This window comes from Haliotis rufescens, unplaced genomic scaffold (genome assembly GCF_023055435.1).
Source record: "Haliotis rufescens isolate VD_foot unplaced genomic scaffold, xgHalRufe1.0.p SCAF_2, whole genome shotgun sequence".
Lineage (NCBI taxonomy): Eukaryota > Metazoa > Mollusca > Gastropoda > Lepetellida > Haliotidae > Haliotis > Haliotis rufescens.
In genome coordinates this window covers 57281509-57302591 of record NW_025963890.1, presented here as the reverse complement: position 1 = coordinate 57302591, position 21083 = coordinate 57281509, and the positions used below count along the sequence as shown (strand labels likewise).

The 21083-nt window shown below is 38.3% G+C and overlaps 3 protein-coding genes across 3 annotated transcripts; all 3 read right to left on the bottom strand.

Moving 5' to 3' along the window:
- Positions 1–755: 755 nt before the first annotated feature.
- LOC124143645 lies at positions 756–1571 on the bottom strand. Its single transcript, XM_046512674.2, has 2 exons — positions 1508–1571; positions 756–1342 (listed from the first exon to the last, which is right to left on the bottom strand). The coding sequence occupies exons 1-2, from the start codon at positions 1557–1559 to the stop codon at positions 915–917; spliced, it is 480 nt and encodes a 159-aa protein (XP_046368630.2). The 5' UTR covers positions 1560–1571; the 3' UTR covers positions 756–914.
- An 8144-nt stretch (positions 1572–9715) lies between these two features.
- LOC124143634 lies at positions 9716–11435 on the bottom strand. The gene is made up of 3 exons (XM_046512663.2): positions 11365–11435; positions 10424–10493; positions 9716–10279 (listed from the first exon to the last, which is right to left on the bottom strand). The coding sequence occupies exons 2-3, from the start codon at positions 10473–10475 to the stop codon at positions 9831–9833; spliced, it is 501 nt and encodes a 166-aa protein (XP_046368619.2). The 5' UTR covers positions 10476–10493; positions 11365–11435; the 3' UTR covers positions 9716–9830.
- A 3889-nt stretch (positions 11436–15324) lies between these two features.
- On the bottom strand, positions 15325–16392 carry LOC124143623. Its single transcript, XM_046512652.2, has 2 exons — positions 16325–16392; positions 15325–15920 (listed from the first exon to the last, which is right to left on the bottom strand). Exons 1-2 carry the CDS (start codon positions 16371–16373, stop codon positions 15391–15393), a joined length of 579 nt encoding a protein of 192 aa, XP_046368608.1. The 5' UTR covers positions 16374–16392; the 3' UTR covers positions 15325–15390.
- Between the last annotated feature and the right edge of the window lie 4691 nt (positions 16393–21083).

The window sequence follows — 21083 nt, the reverse complement described above, 5'->3', positions numbered from 1 at the left end:
TCACTCACTCACTTTCTAACTCAGCCCTACTATAGCTCTATTAACAACAAAGCAAATAATTAATTTGGATAGCAGTGCTGTGCACCACTTTGAACATCCGCGAATGTTATGTATGCCATATGGATATAAAGGTTGTTTTTTATTGATTTTTTAAAAACTGACCGCTACTTTACCGCAGCTGGGAAAGGTACCATGAGCTTTTCCCTTCTTTTATACCTCTTGGTCTACGAAAAAAATGGTACGCTTATACCCTCTTCACATACACCTGGTGTCATCACTGATTTTCAGTGATCAATTCATATACATTTCATTACTATTTTCCCTTTTACGTCTAATGTATTTTTAAAGACCGTCAGTTAATTAAAAATCTGCTAAAATCCTGATATGATCTATTTTGTTTCTGTATTTTAAAACGTGTCTTTATAATAATAATCTTATCATGTACCTCACGTGACAAATGTTAATATCCAATCTGCATTGTACTATGGGCCTTGATGCCTAAATTACTGAATAAGCTGTCTGTCTGTCTGTCTGTCTACCTGCCTGTTTACGCCTAATGGAATCTGTTTGGCTGATAATCGAGAATATCTTCATAAATATTCTCTGGCGATGGCGTTTTGAGTGAAGGGGCCTTTAATAATATGAATGCATCTTTATTGCTTAATATGTAGAAACAGTGCCGTACTCGAAGATAAAATGCTATCTTTGAATAGATCTGTCTCAAAGTCCATTCACATAAAACAATTAATTTCATATTGATGCAATCTCTTTATTTTAGTGAGAATGTTCATACAGCAACATTTTTGAAATTGAAATACAATATATGAATCAGGGGTCGGAAATAGTTGGGACGTCCATTCTTCAATAAATAGGTGACATGAAATGGATAAATTATTACAGTCGTAGGGTCGTGTTTACATCATCTCGCCTCCAAGCAACATCATCGTCATGGGGTCGAAGCCTTGTCCACCTCTCTGGTTGCGATTGTTCATGAGAGCCATCATGGGCCACATGTTGTCGACGCCGTTCATCATGGCGAAAGGGAGCATCATATTGTTGGACTGCCTTGGGTTCATCATCATGCTGTACATGGCCATCCTGCGCCCGTTGTCACCCCCCATCATGAACGGGAGATAGTTCATGGGGGACTGGGCAGCGTTGTTGGCGTGGTGATTGTTGGTGGCAGCCGTCGGGTGGTTGTTATTGAAGACATTACTGGCATGGGACAAGAGAGCGCCTGGCATCGGGCTCGGATGCTGTGCAGATGCGAAAGGAACACCGTTGACCGAGTTACCGAGGGGGACGCCAGATGCCGTCATTCCGGGGGCGACACTGTTCTGAGCTGAAAAAGAACATATTTCCAGTTATTCTTCAAAAGGAAACATTGAATTCTATGAAATATGCTTGGAATATCTTTAGACATGCAAACAATTTGATATAAGTGTCATCTATTTATAAATATAAATATAAGGAGTATATTATAATCTAATAAATATTCATTACTTACCATGGATTGTGACTGCCACGAAGGCACAAAGGACACAAACTACTGCTTTCATAATTCGTCTTTTCTGTGGGAGAAAAAATGATATAAATAGGAAATTGTAACCAGATCAGTAATAGTTTGGTTACTTCACTGCCATTACCGTTACAAAAGACGGGTAACGTGAAGGGCTTTCCTCCTACAATAAGAGGACGCGAAAACTAAAATACTGTTCACATTGGTGTAAAACAAATTAACTCACTGTATGAATTTGTTACTATTATTATTGCGATAGCAACTCAAACACTTAAAGATTATATTTGGTTAGTATTACTTTATTCTGAAGCTATATAAGATACAAATAGTTGATGTTTCCTTACCTTGTGCTGCTTCTGAACAAGAACTCAAGCCAGGGATGATGTGCTGAATGTCCAGCACTTGGCCTTTTATATCCGCTGGTGTTGCAGTGGGTCGTGGTTTCCTGTCAGCAATACATTACCCGTCTACATGATGTACATGTTGTAAGTTGTCAAGTGACCATGTCTTCATGACTTGGTTATCACATAATTCTTGTTTTATGCCCGTAAAGTGACCATGTCTATAGCTACATTGTATCACATATGTCCAGTCGTATACCCTAATGATATGTTGCATGCATCAGTCTAAATCTACACAGCAGTTCTAAATAATAACTTCCTGTGGAGTAACATTAAGTCGTTCCACGTCCGGGCTGCCAGTTCTTGTAATTTGTTATGAATACTTGAATCAACACTGTTAAGTTATCGTCGAAATAGACAATTAAGTGAGTAAACTGTTGCATTAGAAATGGTGCATATATTCGTCTCAACTATCCTACATAGCGCCAACGTTAGTATTTGTTTATGAAATTGTTTTGTTTTTTTCACAAAAGAAAGGATTTAATTTTGTCTTGGTATGATTCCGTGTTTGTTCATGTGACGACTTGGCATGCGTAGTCAAGACTGTTTGTATTTGCATGTGTTTGTTACGGGTGCCACCGGCGAGGCAAGATAACCTCACCATTTCGCTAACATCAGGTATCACACTGACCGACACGCAGACAGACAGACAGGCAGACAGACAGACAGACAGTCTATTTATTTCAGTGTTGGAGTCCCAGTGGCCCAGTGTACAAATTGCCAATGGTGTGTGATATAGAAATTTACATCAAGCATTGTACATCAATCAAGAAATTCCTTGAAGTCACTTAACATTAATCAATCAATTTTGCAATCGACTTTTAAAAACTCTTGTTGACACTGATGAGTATCGCTTGGAGTATATCATAAGTGAACATCAAGCTACAAATCCGTATGATTCTGCTCTGGTGAAAATCTACGATACTGTATCTATATAATGAAAGTACATAAATTTCCATTTATATCATTAAATATTTTAATGAAAATGGCTAAACCTTTCAAAACTTTTCTATTTCTAGTTGACATCAAATCTATAAGCTTCTCTCTTGATGGATAACTATGATAGTATATCTGTAGCTACACATTTCTGCTTGACCTGTAGTAGGGACACACTAGCAAAAAATGATATTCTTCTTCGATCTCCATCAAGTTACCTTTATCACAAATTAGGCGTCTTGAATCATACACTGTTTTTCGGTAGCGTTACGTTTAAAATTTTCAAACCATGTTATAGACATCAAAATTTAGCTTGTATTATCATAAGATATTTATCAAAATTTGATGTTATTTATAATTCAGGTTCGAGTAATGTTTAATGCGATCAATAATGTTAAAGAAATACAGAAGTATAAATCTTTTGGTTCCAAGTTTGAATTTGAATATCAATGCATCTGCTACTCATAATAACATTCATCCCCAAATACCTAGGATACCCAGACGTATGAGAATTATGTTTGGAATAACAACATTTTAACATGTGACGCCCAGTTTACTTCTCTATTATCCACATATACATGTACTTTTAGCATGTCATAGCAAGTTCGAGGACACGCACCAACCTACACCAATACCTTATACATCGACAGAAATACCTAACACACAATGAATATACCCCCACTTCCCGAAGAACAACATTGGTTGATGTGCGTTTACAAAGTAAAACGAATCTTTTGAAAAAATCAGTATATTTTTTCAACACTTTCCTTACAAGTGTATCCCCAGATCTAACTGCGATAGCATGCGGAAGGAGTTTGCATCAAAAGTAGAAACAATTCCTGATAAGATTATATATTTGAAAACATGCTTTCTTCGCCTGTACAGCTTATGTCAAACAAGCTTTGACCATACTAATCATACTAATACTAGACATTCACAATAAGATACTATGTTCATTCATTCATTGCCATAAAACTATTTTTCTACACGGTTAACATAACCGCCTTTTTTACATATGTTTTTTTTTTTTTAATTTACCTCTATATTCCACTTCCGGAACATTCTAATGCTAATGGCTTAATTATATATGTCAACAGCGGAATCTGACTTCAAACAACTATATCTTGATGGCCTCAATCATGTCATTTACAAAGACACCATTCGTTTCACTTTCCACCACATCAGTAGCCAACTGGTTAATGAAAACAATATATGAAAAGTACAGGACTAAGCACACAGCCTTGTCTAACACCGCATGGCGTTGAAAAAATATCTGTTTCCTAAACAAACACAAGCACACGCATTTATGTACATGCTTTCTAAGACATTATACATTTTGCCATGAATACCCTTCAGTAATAACATATATAACAACTTATTCCTATCAACTTTATCAAAGGCTTTACGGAAGTCAATATATGCTGCATAAAAATGATGTTTAGGCTTACGTAGATATTTCAGAGCAAGTGAATGCAAGACAAAGATATTATATATCGTTGAAAATTCCATTCTAAACCCAACTTGGGGCTCGACTATCAATTTATTTAATTCTGACCAATATCGCAGTCTCGACTCAATTATTGATTTAAAATATTTTCCCGTCATATGAAGTAAAGATTTTCCCCTGTAATTGTTTAGATCACTCCTATTCCTATTTCCTTTTTAAATGAAAGTATCATTACTTTAACATTTCAATCATCCGGGAATATACCCTTATCCATAATAGAATTAATACTCTCAAGTAAGGGAGACAAACCATTCAAAGAATTTACAACTACTTCAATTACTGTAATTTCCCCTGACAATAATTCATTGTTGCACTCAACACAAGTGTCTAAATCATGGTCTCTTAAAAATTCCGCTACTTTTGTTTTTTATCAAATTCACTACACACTGAACATTTGATAACTTCTCAAAATATGAATACCGACTGTTCAGGGAGATAGTGTAGTCATTTTCATTTTTTACTGAGTAATGGCTTTATATTTCGCCAAAATAATTTGCAAATTTTTTTCCAAAACAACTTTTATGGGCACGCAACTTGTGTAAAAGCCTGTACGTCATATTTTATTAACTGACACTCATGATCAAACGATTCGAGTTGTGATTTAGACTTTGAACATGCTAATTTGGGCGCTTTTCGAAGAAATTCCTAAAGCTTTACATGCCTTTACTGCTGCGGAATTAGCAGACAGACAGACAGTTTATTCGGTAATTTAGGCATCAAGGCCCATAGTGCAATGCAGATTGGATATTAACATTTGTCACGTGATGTACATGATAAGATTTAAGTCAAGTTTTTTACTTATATAAGTTCCTTATAAACAAAACTTAAAAAAACAAACTTTCGATAATCTCTGTTGCTTGAGGCGTAGAAATAAATAAAATAGTGTCAATAAACGTTTGAGCTTTATTGCTTGCCCAAATAAATCTTGGAATATTAACTTTTTCCTTGTATCACAATTATGATCTTTCGTATTCTCACTAAATGTAAAAGCGTGAAGAAGCTTGCATAAAAATGGTAAATGATCAGATTCCGTTCTACTGTGTACAGCCATATCGGTAATATTTTGGAAAAAGTTTAAGGAAGCAACAAAATAATCCATTAAACTGGTACCATTGTGACCAACATATGTGAAGCACCATATTGATACTGATGTATAAAAATCATGCATATGTTATAGTCAGAAATGTACAATGGACATTGCTTTTAGCAGATTTTTCTAAGGTTTATGGAAAGTGATTTGTCGCTTATATTTGAGAAATAAAGTTTGCTCTACCTCCATGTACAGCGTAAGAGAGCAGAGCACAATGCTTCATTACACTACACAAGGGGTAGGGCATACTTTATTACTTTTCTAAGATGCCGAATATTAAGACTAACTGTGCTTTCTTGGAGCTGGGAGGAATGAAATCTGTAATACCCTGTGAGGTAAATTGAGAATCCTCGAACAGGCTAACTGGCGGGCTCGTCCACGTATTAAGGGGTAGTTTATTTTTTAAATAGGTCACATTTCATTATCCGCTTCGTGTGTTGTTATCCATACTCCTTTGCTGTTGTTTCTTCAATTTAATAACGTGACTAAAATTCCAAAAGTTCATTCTTGGACCGAGCTAACGCATGTAAACACAGCCGAAGTTCGGTGTCGCTGGTTATTGTGAGTTCGGGTGTTTTCTGTCGTACAAGTTGCAACTTTGTTTCCGCTACTACTGTTAGCAGACTGCAGCAAGTGCAATCTATGAAATAGCGTTCTTTCGGAGTTGTTTGCGCTGCATGATACCGTAACCGACGTTAATCGACGGCCTGGGGCGTGATGTGGCGTCGCCGTGGGATTAACATGGCAGGGTAAGAGCAACACGGCCGTTTTGATTGACTGCAGTATATTGCGTTATGAAACGTTTCATGGATTGTTCATGCTTGTGTCCAGAGACGGACATAATTCATAGAACACCAACGCCCCTTCGGAAATTTTGTGACTTATGTGGTATGTACACAGTGGTTTGAATATGGTTAGGATAAGCCTGCGGCATGAGAGATAGTTGACATCATCTTGCCATGTTTCTTCCCAGGTAATAATATTCAAATTTTCGATAAGTTTAAAGAAGAAACTTTTTCACCGAAAATTTATGTGGATGCTTCGTTTTGCTTGACTGAAAGAATGTTGTTGCCAAGGATACGTTAGTGCACTGTAATTTGAACAGCGTCGTGACGTTAACAAATTATGATGTAACTCAAAAAGTGTAATTTATTTCAGAATAAAGTACAGTCGGCGCCAATGATCTTCTAAGAATTACATGTAAACTCTGAAGCAATTGATAATATATATCAATTTAACTCACTCAAGTCAAATACTTGTATTGTATATATCAACAGTACTTCGGACACTTGAAAAGACAAGTTAATGACAAATGAACAACGAAACCAATTTCACGTAGTTGAGCAAGGTCTTTTTAACATCTCATTTAGTTGATATGACAGGGCTGCGTCATCTTGACACTAACGACCATGTGTTTAGTGACTTCCAAGTTTGCTGTTTGGACCTAACTAGATATAGGAGGTAGAAATGTAGATGGACCTAACTGGATATAGGAGGTAGAAATGTAGGTGGACCTAACTATATATAGGAGGTAGAAATGTAGGTGGACCTAACTAGATATAGAAGGTGGAAATGAAGGCGGACCTAACTAGATATAGGACGTGGAAATGTAGGTGGACCTAACTATATATAGGAGGTAGAAATGTAGGTGGACCTAAGTAGATATAGAAGATAGAAATGTAGGCGGACCTAACTAGATATGGGGGGGGGGGGGTAGAAATGTAGGCGGACCTAACTAGATATAGAAGGTAGAAATGTAAGTGTCCTTACTAGATATAGAAAGTAGAAATGTAGGCGGACCTTACTAGATATAGAAGATAGAAATGTGGGCAGACCTAACTAGATATAGGAGGTAGAAATGCAGGGGACATAACTAGATATAGAAGATAGGAATGCAGGGGACGTAACTAGATATAGGAGATAGAAATGTAGGCAGACCTAACTAGATATAGGAGATAGAAATGTAGGCGGACCTAACTAGATATAGAAGATAGAAATGTAGGCGGACCTAACTAGATATAGGGGGTAGAAATGTCGGCGGACCTAACTAGATATAGGAGATAGAAATGTAGGCGGACCTAACTAGATATACGAGGTAGAAATGTATGTGGACCTAACTAGATATAGAAGGTAGAAATGTATGTGGACCTAACTAGATATAGGGGGTAGAAAGGTAGGTGGAACTAACTAGGTATAGAAGATAGAAATGTAGGTGGACCTAACTAGATATAGGGGGTAGAAATGTAGGTGGACCTAACTAGATATAGGGGGAAGAAAGGTAGGTGGACCTAACTAGGTATAGAAGATAGAAATGTAGGTGGACCTAACTAGATATAGGGGGTAGAAATGTAGGTGGACCTAACTCTATATAGGAGGTAGAAATGTAGGTGGACCTAACTAGATATGGGAGGTAGAGATGTAGGCGGACCTAACTAGATATAGGAGGTAGAAATGTAGGTGGACCTAACTAGATATAGAAGATAGAAATGTAGGTGGACCTAACTAGATATAGAAGGTAGAAATGTAGGCGGACCTAACTAGAGGTAGAAGATAGACATGTAGGGGGGCCTAACTAGATATTGGAGGTAGAAATGTAAGTGTCCTTACTAGATATAGAAAGTAGAAATATAAGCTGACCTAAATAGAAATAGGAGGTAGAAATGTAGGCTGTCCTATCTAGATATAGAAGGTAGAAAAAAAGTAACAAAGAAACACAGAGACACAAGTCATAGATTTACAGTGAGATACCTGTCATAGAGGTACCCAGACAGGTGCCCGTCACAAGGATAGACGGAGGTACCCGTCACATGACACTGTACTAGAAATAATCCTTGTGTTCGTGTTGGTTTAGCAACACAACATACGGCTGTTTATATTGGCTATATAAGCCTAACATTTTGCACAAGATCAACAGTTACAAAGCTTTGGGACAATCAAGCATAATTCGAGCTACCTGTAATTTGAAGCTACTTGAGTTCCAACATAAGAAAATAGTGCTGATACATGATCTTAAACGATGTGTAGGGTAAGGTGTTCTGGTTACTCATACCCACTAAAAATGGTCGGTCCTTTATCTCGTCACACATAAGGTCAGGCAGCACAAGAACTAATACTGTTTATGCAGACGAGGTCCAGAGTCACGTTCCAGTAAGCTACCTCAACGCTACGACTGTCGAAAGTCGATTTTAAGGTATAATATCGCTTGTAGAAGAGGCCCTAGTCTTGTGATAAAAGTTTAATAAAACATTTTCTGCCTTTTGCCAAATACATCATATCGGAGCTAAATAACTACCATAGTGTCAGGATGTTCTCCTACTATATCAGGGAATGTGGGGTAGTGGTTAAAGCGTTTGTCACGCCGAAGACATGGGTTCGATTCCCCACATGCGTGCAACCTGTGAAATATCCTGGAGTCCCCTGTTGTGATATTGCTGGAATATTGCTAAAAACGGCGTAAAACACACATCACTCACTCTTTTTCCAACTCAGCCCTACTATAGCTCTATTAACAACAAAGCAAATAATTAATTTGGATAGCAGTGCTGTGCACCACTTCGAACATCCGCGAATGTTATGTATGCCATATGGATATAAAGGGTTTTTTTTATTGAATTTTAAAAACTGACCGCTACTTTACCGCAGCTGGGAAAGGTACCATGAGCTTTTCCCTTCTTTTATACCTCTTGGTCTACGAAAAAAATGGTACGCTTATACCCTCTTCACATACACCTGGTGTCATCACTGATTTTCAGTGATCAATTCATATACATTTCATCACTATTTTGCCTTTTACGTGCAATGTATTTTTAAAGACCGTCAGTTAATTAAAAATCTGCTAAAATCCTGATATGATCTATTTTGTTTCTGTATTTTAAAACGTGTCTTTATAATAATAATCTTATCATGTACCTCACGTGACAAATGTTAATATCCAATCTGCATTGTACTATGGGCCTTGATGCCTAAATTACTGAATAAGCTGTCTGTCTGTCTGTCTGTCTACCTGTCTGTTTACGCCTAATGGAATCTGTTTGGCTGATAATCGAGAATATCTTCATAAATATTCTCTGGCAATGGCGTCTTGAGTGAAGGGGCCTTTAATAATATGAATGCATCTTTCTTGCTTAATATGTAGAAACAGTACCGTAGTCGAAAATAAAATGCTATCTTTGAATAGATCTGTCTAAAGTCCATTCACATAAAACAATTAATTTCATATTGATGCAATCTCTTTATTTTAGTGAGAATGTTCATACAGCAACATTTTTTAAATTGAAATACAATATATGAATCAGAGGTCGGAAATAGTTGGGACGTCCATTCTTCAATAAATAGGTGACATGAAATGGATAAATTATTACAGTCGTAGGGTCGTGGTTACATCATCTCGCCTCCAAGCAACATCATCGTCATGGGGTCGAAGCCTTGTCCACCTCTCTGGTTGCGATTGTTCATGAGAGCCATCATGGGCCACATGTTGTCGACGCCGTTCATCATGGCGAAAGGGAGCATCATATTGTTGGACTGCCTTGGGTTCATCATCATGCTGTACATGGCCATCCTGCGCCCGTTGTCACCCCCCATCATGAACGGGAGATAGTTCATGGGGGACTGGGCAGCGTTGTTGGCGTGTTGATTGTTGGTGGCAGCCGTCGGGTGGTTGTTATTGAAGACATTACTGGCATGGGACAAGAGAGCGCCTGGCATCGGGCTCGGATGCTGTGTAGGTGCGAGTGGTATGCCGTTGACGGTGCTACCGAGGGGGACGTTGGAGGCTTTCATATCGTACCCGACACTGTTCTGAGCTGATGAAGGCATGCCCTGTGCTGTCAATATTCGATATGAGAAAACATCAATGATATATAACATGAATAGTCGCTGCTAGCTTTTTAGAAAAATATCTTTTTGACAATATTGCACAGTTTAAAATTAAGTCCAAAACGTTTTTGGGTATATTTGTATATACGTACCGTGTATGGTCACTGCCAAAAAGGCAATAATTACACAAACTGCTGTCGTCATGATTTGACCAGGTTGGACCTATAATTATAATACAGTAACTTAATTGAAATCAGTGAATTTCAAAAGAAAAAATGGATTATTGAAGTTGAAGTGAGTGAGTTAAAATGTATCTTCTAAACAGGGACTATTGATAATACAAAAAAAGACTGATTCAATGAGAAAGTACCATTCACAATTTCAAATAATTGAAACGCTTTGCCCATATATCTCATTCACTCTTTGTATAATATAAGAATCAGTCGATAATCTTTTCTTCACGTAAAGGAAACCAGGAAAAAAAACATGTATATACATGTGTAAAGTATTTTAAAATAATTGTAATCTTAGGTTTTAAAAGTACAAATAGAATAATAAGGTTGAGTATTGCATTATACCTTTTGAAACAAAAGTATGGTTGTTGTCATGTTAGGATCGAAAATATAAATAAATTAATACGAATGACCAACACATTCTACCTCTTGCAACTCCCTACGCTATATAAATCAAATATATAAAGTTCTGATTTCTCTATGAAGCATATGAAATTGAACATCAACTATGACTAACGATCGTGGTCAAGATAGTGGTCAACTTTCATTTCCATAAAAGATCTGTTTCTACCAACCAATACATCAAATGGTTTTAAGGGAAATAAAAGTTAAAATGTATATCCAACAATCGCACTAACGATCAAAATCAATGTTCCACTGTTTCATGTGTGACTAACAAACATATCGATGAGGTAGTAGTGACGAGGACCATGAAAAGCTATATTTGCATCCAACACATCACATGGTTTTAAAGGATAAATAACAGTTTCAGTGAATCATGCACAATTAATGATTCAAATAAATTACAGTCTCTTTGATACACGAACATATCATCTGAGTCTACGTAAAAGTTTCCTTACCGTGTGCTGCTACTGAACCAGAATTCAAGCAAAGGTCTTTGTGTCGAGTGTCCAGAACAAGAGCGTTTATATCCCCCTGTTGACCGACGTCATCCACCGTCAGGCATTCATTACCCAAGATGGCGGTCACGTTGTAAATTGTCTCAGTAACATAGCATCATGACTCTGTGATAAGATAATGCTTGTCATTACGTAATGGTCAGTACACAGATGACCGTCATCACTCACGGCCCGCATTATATACATTTATACACATGTTTTGTCACGGTGTCTTATCAATCAGCGTGACAGCTGTTTCCGCAGTGTTCAGTCTGGAAATTGTGTACTCACTCCACCGAGATCTTGCCCGAATTTCCTTGTAATTGAAAATAAAAGCAAAAAGTGAGTTGTTTTCCATATATAAACTGCCGGGCAAAAAAAGTATACACTTGAAAATTGGATTTGAAAAGGTACAAAACTTACCAAAAAGTTACAAACTTTATCAAAATGCTACAAGGCTGGAAACAGTCGCCGAAACACTGCAAACTTAAAGTAAAAAACATAACTATCATACCCGCAGCAAATACATCATATCTTGTTTGTTTCACGTTAAGACACCATCAAACATGAGTGTATACTTTCTTTTGCCCAGGAGTGTAGTTAACGTTAATCTAACATCCGCGCGTCTTTAAGAATAAATTTATATCTATATACGTCCAGACTAATGTAAATCGGATTTTTAAATATTGAATGTATGTTTTTAGAGTTGATTTGGGATAAATGTCTTTGAACAAAACTCTTAATATATAACGTTTCACAACCAAAAACTGGATGATGCAAGATAATGTTGTCTTCATGGCTTTTTTTTGGCGAGTAATCTATTCCCAATTTGTAATTTAGATACAACGTGTATTCTCAATTTAATACTTAATCTAATTTCCCTAATCTTGCTAAATTTTGTGTAGGCCTGCCATTAAAAACGAAAAGAAATCATTGTCATTTTGTAGGTTGAGAATTAAAGCCAAACGTCTCACGTTGTTTGAATTCGTTAGTGTTGAAATGAATAATCCTAATAAGTATCTTCACATATATTAGACATATTTTAGACCGTCATATAGATAAGGGACAATGCATCAATCTTTTTTTAAATAAACATTTCTGTGCGTCATTTTACGTGAATTTTAAAATTTGAAGCACTCTTAACATAACATGTCATTATCAGAGAACATCCAGTCTTGTGACAAGCGGTGTACCAATATGTAACCATAGTTGTGATTAGGGTTCTGTGGGGATCTTAAGTCAGTTCGACACAAACGTATTCCCAATATATTACAATAATACTTGTGTTTTAGGATTCTGTCGGGAATATAATTCAGTTCGACACAAGCGTAGTGCCAGTATATAACCATACTTGTGTTTTAGGATTCTGTCGGGAATATAATTAAGCTCGACACAAGCGGAGTGCCGATATATAACCATACTGTGATTAGGATTCTATCGGGATTTTAAGTCAGTTCGACACAAGCACAGTACCGATATATAATCATATTTATGATTCGAATTATGTCAGGATTATGACGTTAAATCGGTTTAACCGATATCGAGAGTAAATGGAGCTCCTCTTAATACAGTCACAAAGAAACGGAACAGTTAAAAAGCTGAATGTCATTTGAACTGGAAAAGTTTATAAAAAAACAATCACAGAGTTATTTGTAAGTAAATGCATATACAGAAATAAATGTACAGAATGGATGTAAATGATTACTTTTACGTCTTTTTTTAAGCATAGAGACGCTCAGATAACATGACAATCATCCTTTCATCAGGTATGTACAATCTAGGATTTTGCAAAATAGTCGATGTATCAAATATCAATCTGGTCTCATTTCAGTCACGTTGCTCACTCCTACCTATTTCGGACAGTGCACTCGAACGCAAGTCTTAGCACGTTTCACTTTATGACAAACAGTAGATGTAATTCTTAATCAATGAGTTAGTATCAAATTGCAGCTCCTTATATACTTTGCAAGAAAACGTTGTTTTTCATTTAGTATATATCTTTTGTTTGTTGTTTAACTCCGCACTCAGCAATATTCCAGCTATATGAGGTGGTCTGTAAATAATCGAGTCTGAGCCAGACAATCCAGTGATTGACAACATGAGCATCGATCTACGCATGATCTGGGATACGATGACACGAATTAACCAAGTCAGCGAGCCGCAAAAGTTGAAAACGATTATGTAATAACATTAATGCCTCGATGAAACGCTTGGAAATTCAGTTATACATGGGCTGTGAGTAGCATCGTGGGTAGAATGTTCCCTCAAGAGAGTCGGGTTTGATTGCCAGCATGTGCATCTCTTAGGTGTATCATCCGCTTTAGATGTGACATGAATAATACTAGAAACGGTTTAAACCAACAAAATTCACAATCAATGTCTCGATAAAAAAAATGCCTCATTTCACTCTGGCCTTAATTCAAGATCCAGTCAGTTTGTAAGGTTTATTGATCGATACAAGAATACTTAAGAGTGTTTGTGCACTGTTTACCCACCTTTGCTCATGTAACACAATACATAGCAGACTGGTCATATTATATCAGTATCAATATTGATCACTGAAACGTCAAACATCCTAAACCTATTTTATATATTAAATATAAGTATATTTTAATGTAGAATCCATCATGTTCGGCATTATTTGTAATTATATTTTTAAAATGATTATTATGTACAGATTAAGATAAAAAAAAATGCAGCAAAGAGGGTTTGGGTGATCCTGGCACAGTCAGGCTGGCTACGCTCATCATCAGTTCAGGGCCCTTGCCCCCTCCACACGCAGCCCAGACAGCGAATGGGACTTCTCCCAGGAAGCGCTGCCTAGTCAAACCCACCCAGAACTGTTGGTAGAATGTGAAGACTCCCCAACACTGCAACCTTCTGCATTACCTAGATTGTCAGAAGGGCTGTATTCCTGGTACTCTCCCAATGTCAGTCTACAGATTCGGAGGTACCAAACCTAAGGCACCGAGAACAATTGGGAGTCGGACAACTTGGTACTTGGGATGCAAGCGAGATATTTCGAAAGCGATGTCTGCAGATTAACCTTGTTTTTTCTTAATCTTGTCAATCACATTAGTGTCAAAAGGGACAGAAAATTCAATGATAATAATGATTTTATTGGATTTATCAAAAAGGACAAGATCAGGTTTGTTGGCCTGGAAATATGTGAGGCTGTATACGGGCCTATTCCAAAGAATTTTGTATTTATCATTTTCCATGACGCCCTCTACATATTCTGGATCGTACCATTGATGGACCTGTGTGTCAAAACCACAAGCATGGCGAAGATGGTAATAAAATGATCGATACTGTGTTTTTGCCAAAGCTGAGCATCCACTGGCAATATGTTGGACAGTTTCATTAAATTCATTGCATAATCTACATTTCATATTTACATTTTGATGCAAAATCACACATAGACGGTTTCGAGTGGGAAGTGACTAGTCCTGAGCAGGCAAACAGAAAGCCTTCTGTTTCACTTTTCAGGCCTTCCGACTTCATCCAAGCGAAGGACTCTGGTGGCGACAACGACTACACCATTGCCTTGCCTTAACGTGGAAGGTGTCAATATGCTACGGGGCGGGGGATGCTATGAAGACACGGAAAGTGCAGTATGAGGTATGAGGAGAAACCGCACCACAGAGGACAGGTTCCCACTCATGAAAGACCAACGTCAGATGGGTCAACTTACACTTGTAGAGTTTGCAGATGAGGATTGCCTGTGTCGTCCACTTAGGATAAATTTTTCATGTGCCTTTAATACTAGTACATACAAATTGGCAAAAATGTGCTTCTGTGTTATGGGTTTCACACATTGTACCCATGTCGGGAATCGAACCCGGTCTTTGGCGTGACGAGCGAACGCTTTAGCCACGACAGCAACTTAATTTTCAGTAACACAGAAGAAGAAACATAGTGTTAAGATAATATCATGTTTTTATTTCGATGAAATACTGAAACATCTCTTTGAGGTGGATGAGTTCTTTAGAACATTCTACTCAGCATGTACATATCCATAGCCTGGGAGTTACCCCCTTCTGCAGCAGGACTACCCCCTGTATTTGGGGTACCTGACAACATGGGGAACATAGACTTTCCCTCTTGGTTTCCAGATAACGCCATCATCATCATCAAGGAATCGAGGCCTTGACCTTGACCATTTCCCTGCTGACCTCGGTTCAGTGTGTTCATGATGGCCATGGTGCGCAGGAGGTCGTTGTTGTTGTTGCTTCTGCCACCGTTGGTGTTGCTCAGCATCATTAGGGGTACCAAGGTGTCTGCATTTGGGGAGTTCATCATCATATTAAACAGTGCCATATTTGCAGTTCTGTCGGAACCCATTGCCATTTGGTACAGAGACATAGCAGACGGGCCGGAATTGATGGGACTATGGTTACCGGTGCCTGTCGGTACCGTCCTTTGGTGGCTCATATGATTGGGCCTCATCATGGTTCCTTGGTAATTGTTCCCGTGGTTGCCTCCCGTCATTGCCTGGTTGTGATGCATCAGCTGGGCTGATATGAATAGAATCATTGTAAGTTTTTTTAACAAATATAGTGAATGAGTGAGTTTAAGCACTATTTCGGTCATATTAGATGTTTCAGACTTAAGTGAGAGTGAGTGAGTGAGTATGGTTTTACCCCGCTTTTAGCAATATTCCAGCAATATAACTGCGGGGGACACCAGCAATGAGCTTCACACATTGTACCCATGTCGGGAATCGAACCCGGGTCTTCGGCGCGACAAGCGAACGCTTTGACCACCAGGCTACCCGACCGCCCCACAAAAGTGAGAGGATAGCCCGAAGAGGCACATGTCGTTGACGTTTGCCATTTTAGTGCACCATTTAAACACGTATATGTTATTTAATCAATTGAAAAAATAGTATATCCTACTACTACCAGACAGCATATATTACCTCCAACAACGAGAGACAAGGCTACCAGGAGAGAAAGAGTCGACCTCATGATTAATATTGTTCACTGAAAGGAAATGAGACTTTTAAGCACAACATATTTAATTTCTTTGCCACAATGATATCGTTACCAGAAAAACCTCCCTAAATGGAAGTCCATAGAAGGATACATAAAACCTGAATATTCAGGTTCGAAAATCTGCCGAAACAGATTCCGATGGGCGTAAAATGGCAAAATAGTGGTGAACATTTCATATATAGATAACTGAAAATCAGTGATGACAACGGGTGTTAGCGAAATATGACATCAGGTGTTCGCGAAAAGGGTAAGCATGTCCTGTACGGTGGCTCATAAGGGAAATGGAGTCTGTTTTTCAATATTTTTATATTTCACTTACTGTTATCGTAACCTTTTGCAAATTAACACGATTTGTCATACACACATGTGATAAGTCACGTATAAAGAAGATATTGAATCGCTGAAAAGTGAAGCGAAAATGTCCAAAACAAAAACGAAAATGTCCAAAACTAAAACGAAAATGTCAAAAACAAAAACGAAAATGTCAAAAATAAAAGCGAAAATGTCACAAAATAAAATGAAAATACAGAAAACTATTTCCACCGCGGTGGGAATATTATCACCGCGGTCGAAATAGTTTTCTGTATTTTCATTTTAGTTTTTGAAATTTTCGCTTCACATTCAGCCATTCAATAGCTACTTGAAAGTACATTTTCCATGTTTTCGGTTGTTTTTATACATGATTTATCACATATTTGTATGACAAATAATGCTAATTTGCAAAAGGTTACGACAAAAGTAAGTGAAATATCAAAATATTGAAAAACAGACTCCATGTCCCTTATGGGCCACCGTAGGCCTGCTCTACCGGTAGCACCCGTCACTACATATTTTGAGCAAAATAGTAAGTATTTGTTATAGTAAATACATCACGTTATCTGTAGGTCGGGAAAAGCAGAGTGGCCATAGCTGGACAATAACGTTGCATCATCATAAATGAGTTATCAAGTGAATGCTTAATGTTAGTAACATTCACTGTTCAGTTGATTCAATTATGTCTGTATGCCCGTGTACAAAGCATGATCTAGTATGATACATCAAAATATGGGTAAATCGGTTACTAGTTGTACCTTCATCGGGCTACATCGAAAGACATGTTAACTGGATGCCAACTTACCAGGTGAGGTTCTGTAAACAGTGGTTGTTGAAGAAGGTTGATGGAAATGCTACAACAAGGAAAGAGACGGGGGTATATATGCACCCTGTCTGAATCAAACATGATCCCTTGTCACTCATCAATAACAGTGATACGTTGCTTGACAAGCATGACAACAACACATGCCTTGATGGATTTGAAATAATCTTCTCAAAGGATTGTTAGTTGTGAATGACCGCTGTCATGTGTGACCATTGTGACGTAACAATAGCTGTATCACATATTTGATGGATAGGATATATGGATATACAGGAACAATGCATGCATCTTGTCAATGTCAAGAAGAAGAAGAAGAATAGTGACTGTGCTGATTCGACGTGATGACATAGCTACTGTGTAACGGGGAGACGGGGTAGGATGGGGTGGGGTGGGGTGGGGTGGTGTGGGGTGGGGTGGGGTGGGGTGGGGTGGGGGTGAGGGTGGAGTGCTGGAATTTTGTATGAAGAATTGATTTTTTTCTGCTACAGCACCAGATATTTTATCAATTAAAGCTATGCGCCTACAGATATATTAATATTCTTTTTAGCAAGAATGTATTGATTCGGGCTGACAAAAGATTTTTTCAACAGACTAGGTCATACTTATTTTTATCAAGCTTTCACTAGGAAAATTATTTTTCGATAAATTCCCATCATTTTCGTATATCATGAAACGAGAGATTCATACAAACTGGCTGAGCCTTTTTAATTTTAGACTGTTGTGTAACAATGTTTAGTAACATATTTTATCTTTCATTTTATCATTTTAAAAAATGAAGTTAAAAAACATTTATGAGAATTGCATATTTTTTAATCATGGCAATGCAAACATGTACGATGTTGCAAATACCAATAACTGCATTAATCTCCTTGTCATTTTAAAGCCTTATGGTAAAGGCATGTACCTTTGCTTAAATAGGATTTCATTTAAGGTCTAAACAATACATTCCAACTAAATTCTTTATATGTACCCCATAAGCACCCTCTATTCAATAGTTGGTTGGTTGGTTGGTTTGTTGTTTAACGCCGCACTTAGCAATATTCCAGCTATATGACGGCAGTCTGTAAATAATCGAGTCTGGACCAGACATTCCAGTGATTAATATCATGAGCATTGATCCACGCAATTGGGATCGATGACATGCATCAACCAAGTCAGCGAGCCTGACCACCCGATCCCGTTAGTCGCCTCATACGACAAGCATAGTCGCCTTTTACGGCAAGCATGGGTTGCTGAAGACCTAATTCTACCCCGGATCTTCACGGGTCCTATTCAGTAGTATAGCACCTAAGAGGAAATGTTAAAATCAAGTCTTTATATATTAGAGATATAAGAAATTATATTGCTGTTCCATCAATTACCATTAACCATAATCCTGCATGAAGGAAGGACTTTAGATTCACAGACATGTTTGAGGCAGGTGTAATAAATACCATGTGGATTCTAAAAAACTCGGTTTCTGTAACCTTAGAAATGAACTTCAGTAATGAACAATTGACTTGCCTTTGCATGTGTTACTGAATTATCACCTTTTGCAAACACCTCTCGTCACTATTTGATTCATAAACATATACTCATGATACAGTCGAAATCGTACAATTGACTCTGCTTTTAGGAGAGACTATTGAAATGCTTTGTCACTTTTATTGAAATGCTATGTCACTCTTAATAATGAATTCTCTAAATAACGTCTTCGTTACAGTTACAGTGGAGTGAGAGAGTGAGTATGGTTTTATGCTGCTTTCAGCAATATTCCAGCAATATCACTCCGGGGGACACCAGAAATGGACTTCACACATTGTACCCATGTGGGGAATCAAACCCGGGTATTCGGCGTCGTATGTGAAAATAGTTGGTTTAACGTCGTTTCAACATTATTTCAGTTTGTCAGCTTGATGTGGAGAAAAGCCTGAAGGGATGCAGGACGTTTACCACTTCGGAGAAACCCATGAGCATGGTGATGAAAGATGGATGGTCATAATCAGGGCGAATATGAGAGTCGCACCCAACGCCAGGGTGTGGGGACACCGTTACATACAAACAGGAAGCTACTTCCACTCTGTGTCTCGTTAGGGGTCAAGCGTGTCTTCAACTATAAACCAAATCCATTCCAATTAAAAGGGTGCAGTTGGGTAGCCTAGTAGTTAAAGCGTTCACTCGACCCGGGTTCGATTACCCACATGGGTACAATGTATGAAGCCCATAGCTGGTGTCCCCCGGATAATGCTGGAATATTGCTTAAAGCGGCGTAAAACCATACTAACTCTTGACAATGAAACGTGTGTATGTGTTAAAATTTCATGACAATACTCCTCGTACCCAACTATCCACAGCTTCTGGTAAAAATAAAGTGACCCCCTTCAATCCGCTGTAAATAGGTAATGGGAATTCATAATAACCACAAAGTTAACCTTACTTCTGAACAGAAAGCCAGCATTGCTAAGCGCAGCATTGAATTTGTTTTGAAAGAATTATCTCATGAGGCGATCTTCATCCCGGGCGATCTTCATCGCCGGTCTTTATCTTAGGTGAACGGTAACCTGCATTTTTATTAATGGGACGAATATACACATATCTTCATCAGTGCACTTTGATCACTGACGACACGTGCCTTTAATTACCTGCTACTTGTGACGTCATCGTCTGGTCATCTCCGTGTTGTTTGAATCATGTCCGTGTCACGTGACAAAGTTACCAGTGTAAGTCCCCTAAGGCATTGTCATTAATAAGGTCTATCGCCATCACGTGACATTATCCTGTCCCGAATTTAGGCATGTAATAAAAAATAGATTCAGAAACACAAAACCGAGTAAGACCGTCTCTGTTCCACTGTAACTGAAAGAGTGAGTGAGTGAGTTGGGTTTAAAACACTATTCCAGTTATATCACGGCGTGTCAGCTTAATGTGGGAGGAAAGCCCGAAGTGATGCAGGTCTCAGAGGTTTACCACTTCTGTTAAAAACCCAGGAGCACGGGTATGGTTCTGACAAACCTAGAAACATAATCGGGGCGAACCGGGATTCGAACCCACAATTATAGGTTTCTGGCGTGCCCAAGGGACGCAACTCTGCACAGCGAATCGCGGCGCCTTAGACGACTGAGCCACCCGTGCCACCTGTAGCTGGAAGAAGATTCCGAGATTCGTCTTATTAGTTGATGGTTTGTCCTACACAGAGGGGCGGTCGGGTAGTCTAGTGGTTAAAGCGTTAGCTCGTCACGCCGAAGACCCGGGTTCGATTCCCGACATGGGTACAATGTGTGAAGCCCATTTCTGGTGTCCCCCGCCGTGATATTGCTGGAATATTGCTAAAAGCGGCGTAAAACCATACTCACTCACTCCTACACAGCAGTTGATGGAAACAGCGGTAGAACCTTTTACAAACACATGCCTTCCATGGTTCGTACTTGTAGTTAACATAGAACAACCTGGAAACAATACCTAACGGAACAGCAGCATAACTTGAATCGGCTTTTCAGATTCATCTTTGTGATAAACATAGTACAGTCTTCACCCACTCGTTTATAGAGCAGCGATGAAACTTGTTCCTA